Raw genomic sequence first — 7752 nt, forward strand, 5'->3', positions numbered from 1 at the left:
AGATGTGGGTAGTGAAAAGGAACTCAAATTAGAAAACAAAATGAAAAAGAAAAAATGAAGATTTTATGATAAAATTATTAATTACATTTGCTTTGAACCATATTTAGAAAATAAAATGAAAAAAAAAAGATTTTATGATAAAATTGAAATTAAAATACCAAACAATTATTATTTTGGTTTGCATTTCAAGGACAATTTGGATCAAAACAATGTTTAAATAGAGGCATTGTGGTTGAAAAGAAAACAGGGGTTTTCTCCCGGCATCAATTATAAACCTAAGAGGAAAGGGAGAGCTATGAGATTACCCCTAAAAATATGAGAGAAATTCTGAGATGTAACGGCCCCAGGTTACCCTGTCTTGTGAGAAATCATCTCCATAATAATTGAAATGAAAACGGAATTGTCGATGATTAGATATAATCAAAGGACTAGAAAACAACCTTGAGAGAGAACAAGTGTATGGAAAAATGAAGCAAAACAAGAGGCCAGAAATGAATATCACCCTTAGGAAGCATGTTTTACCTCCCATATTGATGCAATCTGCCGCCTGGATTTCATAAAGAGGAAGAGGTTGCTTCTCCCATATTAATAGGGAAAACAAGTCAGCCAACAGGCTTCAAAATCAAGCACACCTTTCAAAGAAAAAGAGGCTACAGATTTCCATAATTTCCTCTCATCTCAACTATATTGTCACAACCTAAAATCCCATGTCCTTAACCTGACTTCCTCGTGCCCCTACTAAAGACAATTGCAATCTGACTCCAACAATATGTTTACAATTTTGTCCAGAGCAATGAGGTAGGGAACACAGGAAACATACATCAAAGGCTGAATTGGCTCTATCTTGTCCGCTATATTAGCAGATACGACCGTGTAGCTAATCAACCCTCGTCATCAAGGTCTATGCCGGGTGTAGTGCTGAGATCAGATTTACTTCTTTTTTCGTTTCTTAGAAGTTGGATGCCTCATAGGCAGTCCTTTAGAAGTTGATTTAAAATGTTTTGCTTTACCATGATTACTGGAAATATCTTTCGGAAGCTCAGATAATTTGACTCCTCTTTTAGGACTAGCAGGGCTCAAACTGGATATTGGTAGGATGCATCCTTTTCCTCCATCATTAAGGCCAAGGTATGCCGTCTCCTCAGATTCTGAGGAACTTGACATACTTGTACTTGATGACAAAGCTTCTGACATCATCTCACTAAGTAAAAAGGAAGTCTCATCTTGAGTCACAATTGGAAGAGGAGTTGATACCGTCTTCTCTTTTGATCTTTGTTCATCCAGGTACTTTGATTGCTGTACGCGGGCCTTTACTTCTGCCTTGACGGAAGAAGCAGTTGTCCAATCATTTCCATAAGATTTTCCTGCATCTTGGCATGTGTGCTTTTTTTGTCCTTTATCTTCTGCGCATGAGTTTCCCTTGGGAATGCTAAGAGCCAAACTAAGGTCCTCTCTAGCCCATCTATACACTGCACTGAATTTCCCTTCCAATGCTTCAGCAAGAATATTTAACTCACTGATGTCATAATGGTATAAGAAAATCTTTTCAGTCCATGTGCAAAAACAAAGCTGCTTTGCATGATTTAAACATGAATATCTATCAGAAGAACATGGACACTGTGCTGCTGAGAGGTACAAATCAAAGAAACATATGCTACATTCCCTTTTTCCAGTAGCACTAAAGTTCTTGTCCATCCTCTTTGTCTGAGAGGTGGTACAAAGGTATTCCCTTCTATTACCTTCCTGCTTGACACGTGACTGCATGCTCCCATGTGAGGAGAAAGGGCAAAACAGAAAACAGGACAAAAAGCATCAGTTAACTATAAGGCGAATTGCTCCACTTAAGCATAAAATGACAATATTATCTAATCAATACAAATTCAAAGCAGCAACTAAACATATGCACACACAATGAAAATAGAACCACACCCCTGCTCTCTTTGAAAGAAGAGTTCATTTTTTTCCTCTTTTTGGGGGTAGGATGGAGTATGGAGTGGATAACAAATGTTTTCATATCTAAATCAAGGTAGTTCAAAATCACATAGATTACAAGCTGGACCACAGAGTGAAATTCAGAAGCATACCTTGAGTGTTTTCACTAAGATCCCATTCTTTCCACAGGCGTCTTTCCACCTTAAATTGTCAATTGTGTTCTTCCTTAACAGAAGCTCCCACTGTGCTCTCACAGCTTCTCTTGCAGCTCTAATCAACAATTTATCAAAGGAAATTGAAGTCTTTCTTCCCTGTTCTTGATAGATTGCTACGGCATTCTGCCCATGAGGTAACCAATCAAGAGGAGCAAAATTAACAGCCTCAACAAAATTAAACCCACAATCAAATGCTGAATGATAGGCTCCAGGGAAAACCAGAACAAACTCCCCAGGATTCTGAATACAACGGTAGAGAGGTACACCCTCAGACTTCAACACAAAGGGAGAAAGTCTTGTGATCTGCATCAAATAGTTTTATCTTTAGGGTATAAATGAACTCCTCATTCCTAAGCTTCCTATAACATCCTAACATCTAAAACAGAAAACTGAGAAATTGAAATCAGGTGAATAGTAAAGGACTCATCTGACAAGGACCCCAACAGTATCAGGATAAAAATTAGCTCTCTAGCAAATAAAATTATAGTGGTCCACTGAAATTGTTCATATATAGCCAGCAAATTTATACACAAAAACGATATTTACCTGGAACTCTTCTCTCTGTTCATAAGGTTACATTCAGTGTACTCTTGCATTTAGAGAACTCTTAGAATGTAATAGATTCCAGCTAATACGTGCCGATGCACAGATATGAGTCATCAAAGAGGAATAAATGCATTCTAAATTTAAAAGGTACGCTTAAAATAAAGTTTTCTGTAAAAATAAATTTTACAAAATTGGAAAAGATCAGGATTCAATGCTTCATTTAGTTACAAATAAACTAAAGATACATCAAAGGAAAAATGATATAGAAAATCAAAGCATGAATCTCCGTATGCTTACTGTATGCATGCCATGGAATAACCTCTTACAGGACAAACAAAAGAATATGTTGCATGCAATTCAATAAGGGATTATTACTCACAACTCCATCACGCTGCTTATGTTCAACTAGCAAATCTGGAAGGTACTTCTTCATAATAGCCTCTAACTTGAAGGAATATCTCCCAGGGACACAATACCAAATTTTTGGAGAACCCACATGCATGTAACATAGTGAGTATAAATGGTGTTCTTCAACTTTCTGCACATAAACTAGATTAAATAAATTGACAGGAATATAAAAAGCCATGTCCAGAAACACAGAAAATACTTTGATTGTTATTTACTGAACATGGATAAAAGTCTATGATACAGATATCCACAAATATACTAGAAAAATTTAACATTTTGCAATCTAGCAGGACTAACATGTGATTAACAAAACCATTACTTACCCAATAAAGAGATGAAAAGCACATTCCTATACGTAGCTGAGGCACTAATACACCAGAACTCTTATCACTTTCAAAAGAAAGAAGAGAACCCGGAAGCTTAGGTACATTATTTAAGTTCCAGCTTGAATGAACATATCTTGGGTAATTACATAAATCCCAAGGATTTGATGCTGTTGGAAATCCACTGCCAAAATTTACAGTATCCAAATTGCCACCATAGAGCACCTATGAAGAAAAAAGACAGACGTACATAAGCTGTTATTTATGAGCAGAAGCAAACATAGATCAGAAATAATAAATGGCCACATTACATGATTGTACCATACCTCTAATGCTCCAGTGGGATTCTCAACAATCCATCTATATTCATCCTCAATGCACTCCACTGATGGCTCCCCCTGTTTGCAATTGACATAACAACCGACATCCTTATGTTTGGATAAAAAATACTGCTTCCTGAAATCATCTGCATATTTCTCAAATGATTTTAAAGTAAATTCTGGACCCGGTTTTGACACATTGCGCTCCACATCTGAGCATCCAACTTCCTCAGAGTTCATGGAGTATCCACTACTAACACCTTGCTCAAAACTCAGTCCCGAGCTTCTTTTCTGACTTGTACCTTTATAAGATTCAGCTGTTTTGCTCTCTACAGACTGAGCTGGAAACCTGTCAAACTGTTGATACTGGGTACCAAATGTGGAACATTCCCATTTGCTCTTTTCCTTAACAAGGCATGGTGGTTGCCATGAATGAGGAGGAACAATTCGACAAACTCCATATGGCTCTGCTCTAAGACGTATGCTCTCAATGTACTTTAGCGTGTCACTGAATTCCTGGGGATAAGATTCAAGCCCCTTAAATATTTGAAACTTTTACCATTCAAAACATTTGACATTGACAAACGTGGAACGTACAAATTGAAACAGAACCAGTGAAATGCACAAATGTCATTTTTTGTTACAGTGAGACAAAAAAAACCTCTTCAGAGGGGCGAAAAACAGGCGCCTCTTCAAGAACATCTCTTCTTGCATCACCAGGACACTCCCTTGCTTTTCCCTGTTTCAAGGATTCAATAAATGGTCAAGAGGTTTCAAATCATGAGAGACAGAAGCTTGTAAAACAGAATCACATAAATTCTAAGACTATACTCTAGCATATAAAGGACTCAACAAATTATGTGTAAAAGAGAGAGAATAGGGGAAAAGGCATAAATATGACCTTATCAGGTTCTACGGGCTGACATTCCTTTCCAATTTGATCACTCTTGTCAAAGAGTATCCATGGTCTATTCCCTACAGATTCCTTTAACCGGTCAACATCAATCACGTCAGGTTTGGCCTCTTCCTGCAATTGCTCTAGTGTGGATGCACCCTTCGAGGCTGTGAAGCCCCACTTTTCCTCATGGTTTTCTACCTTCTTCAAGAAGAAAGACGAAAGAGACGCAAAACCAGGTGGAGGTGAAAGTCTTGCTGGATTCTCATTTTCAATATAAGTTTTCCACTGTTCTGCCCCCATTTCTAAACTGGAAAACAGAAAAACATTAATTATATACCAAGAAGATTTTGACGGATTAACCTCAACGTAACAAGTAGGTAACCACTAAGACCAACAATCAACTGCTGTCATGAAAACCTTGAAATTTATTGCCAACAGCCAATAAGATAAAGCTTGTGGGCTAACGTAAACGAGTTCCAAAGACCCAGAAAAATTTCCGAGTGAAAAACCTTGGAATGAAAACGAACCTATAAATTAAGTCCAGTGCAACTTAACAACATTTCTGCATTTTCAGATAGTGAACTTTACAAATTAACCGTTCGCTTTTCCTGGCATTTAGAGACAACTTTGGGTCATTAGTCAGTTAACAGAAATCCAAGCAATGTTTGACACGCAGTTACATTAAACCTAGCAAAGCTTCCAAATTCCAACAGATTTAATTGAACACTACAAAAAGTAAATGGCAGAATTTTAAAAGGTTCAGCACATACCCCCAGAAGGAAAGGAGCCAGGAGGACAAATCCCAGATGTCAAATGCAATTGAAACTGGGATATGAGGGAACCGCGAAGAACTCCAAGAGGGAACATTCAGAGGGCAAGGAGAAATAGTTCTAAAACCATTATTTGATTTCCCACTTGTTTTGTTTTTTCTTCTTATTTTTCAATTTCGGTTCATTGATTTCTAGCGGAAGGTTAGACTGAGAAACGGAATTGCAAGCGGTGGCCGCTGGAATTCCCAGTGTGCCCTCGGACTCAAATGATGCCGCTTTAGATAAAGACCAATAGGCAGAGTGCACGCAATCCCCGCCCAATATCTCAAAAGTTTTCCCAGTCAAAACCATTTATAATTTCAAAATTGTTAAATTCCAAAAAAACGATAACATAAATGTGAAATTATTTAAAAAAACAAAATTAATGTATTATTTACCTTCATTTTTAAATTTAGACCATTTTCCACAACCTCATAATATTAAGATAAAATATTAAAAGAATGTACTTTAATGAAATTGATGAAATTCTCGATTAAGAATAAAAATGAATTATTATATAATATAGGTAAATATGTTACAAAAATTTATTTGATAAAAATAAAAATATAAAAATTTGATTAACTATAATAAAAAAATAAAAATGTACTTAAATTTTTATTTCAAAGTAATAAATTACACAGGTATAACCTGATTTCCCTTCACTTTAGCTTCCAAAACCAAAATTCAATTTCAAGTAATCAAAAAAGTTGTCGTCCAGCAGCTGCACCTAAACTAACCCGCAAGGGTGCCTACCTGCATTTGCCAAGGCCCAGACTAGAAGCAGAAAGACAAGGTATCTGGTTCCGTGGTCTTAAGATTTTGGCCCATTGTGATCTACAGGCCTGGATCTGTGTAGAGAGTTGGACCAGAAAAGAAGTGCTCTTTTCTTTTTTGAAAAGAAAAAGGGGAAAATGAAGCAAAGTTCCCACTAGAATTGTGAAAAGTTGCCCAGTCTTTTCGACAGCGACACGACATTTTTGGTTTAGCTCTTTTTGCTTCTTTTGGTTGCTGGGGCTAGTATTTGTACAAGAGGAAAAGACAGTGGCAATTGCCCCAACAGCTGCTCTTTCCGTGTATCGTCTTCTACAAACAACGCTTAGGTCCCCCTTTAGTATTTATTTTTAAATATGAAAATGCAAGAGAGGGGCTCAGAATAGATGTAAGGCGAAAGATTCATTTTCAACTAATTAAATCTTTCGATTCTACAATTTTAAATTAAAAAAGTATATAATAATAAAGGTACAATGATAATTAAATGAATCCTTAGACAAATCTTAAATAGTAAAAAAAGAAAAGACAAAAGGGTTCACCATTGAAGGCTAAAATACAAAAAAGGAAAAGTAAAAAATATATAGAAATTTATATTGTATGATTTATCGACTTACATGTAATGGCATAAAAACTTACTATGAAAAAGAAAAAAAATGGAATAGTAATCTCTCAAAACCTAATCTCAAATTCCCAATATATACATCATTAATTTAAAACATGCATATATATATATATATATATATATATATAGTCCAAAACAGTAGCGTAACTTCTTTTGGTTTTTCATGCCTTGTTGGCACACCACTGGAGAGTATTGATGTATTTCCAAAATTAATGTACTCTTTAAAGGTTTGCAAGATGTGCATCTTGAATTGCTCTAATTCCAATAATTGTCTTTTCTTTCCTTATAATGAACCACATCACAATCACCAACATTAACCTTGTCGTCCTCGTTAAAATCATCAAACACTGGAAGTTTATTACGTCTAGAGTAATATGATTACCTTCATCTATTATTGCAGTCGTGTTCCTTCTCCTCTTTATCCATTTTAATCACCTAGACCCTTCCTCTCCTTTTCACTCCTTGACGCCTTTGTCCACTTGTGATATAAAATTAAGAAAATCCAATGCTTTGAGACATACCAAATGTTTATGATCTTAAATTTCTTGGAAGCTTGCAGCCCTAATTCTCAGTTGAAAACCTATACAAAGATGTTAAAAAAAAAAAAAGCTACTGTTTGATGATGTTTTGCCCCGTTATTATTTTGTCATCTTTGTGTGTTTTTAGTGCAGAATAAATTAATTTTATCGCAGGTTTCATTGATGGAGGGTAGGAAGAAATTGACAATATCTTTGTCATTAATTTGGATGTCTTATATGTATTAATTATTTTGGATCAGGAAGAGTAATCAAGGATCCAAAAGAAAGATTTTTTTTCCAAACTTTAGAGTTGGTAGAATAATGCATGTAATCTTCATACTGTCACCATCATGGCTCCTGTGAGAGCATCCACAAGGAAGTTACAATTAA

General features: G+C 35.9%; 1 protein-coding gene across 2 annotated transcripts; it reads right to left on the minus strand.

Moving 5' to 3' along the window:
- Positions 1–406: 406 nt before the first annotated feature.
- LOC110414373 (putative inactive lysine-specific demethylase JMJ19) lies at positions 407–5711 on the minus strand. Of its 2 annotated transcripts, XM_021425515.2 has the most exons (9): positions 5413–5711; positions 5170–5250; positions 4646–4949; positions 4406–4483; positions 3751–4260; positions 3425–3649; positions 3073–3231; positions 2085–2450; positions 407–1758 (listed from the first exon to the last, which is right to left on the minus strand). In XM_021425515.2, exons 3-9 carry the CDS (start codon positions 4940–4942, stop codon positions 931–933), a joined length of 2463 nt encoding a protein of 820 aa, XP_021281190.1. In that variant the 5' UTR covers positions 4943–4949; positions 5170–5250; positions 5413–5711; the 3' UTR covers positions 407–930. The 2 variants fall into 2 exon arrangements, with proteins under 2 accessions (XP_021281190.1, XP_021281189.1); XM_021425514.2 differs by lacking the exon at positions 5170–5250 and having other exon boundaries at positions 408–1758.
- Between the last annotated feature and the right edge of the window lie 2041 nt (positions 5712–7752).

Source organism: Theobroma umbraticum, unplaced genomic scaffold, assembly GCF_002168275.2.
Source record: "Theobroma umbraticum cultivar Fairchild unplaced genomic scaffold, ASM216827v3 scaffold_4.1, whole genome shotgun sequence".
NCBI classification, from domain to species: domain Eukaryota; kingdom Viridiplantae; phylum Streptophyta; class Magnoliopsida; order Malvales; family Malvaceae; genus Theobroma; species Theobroma umbraticum.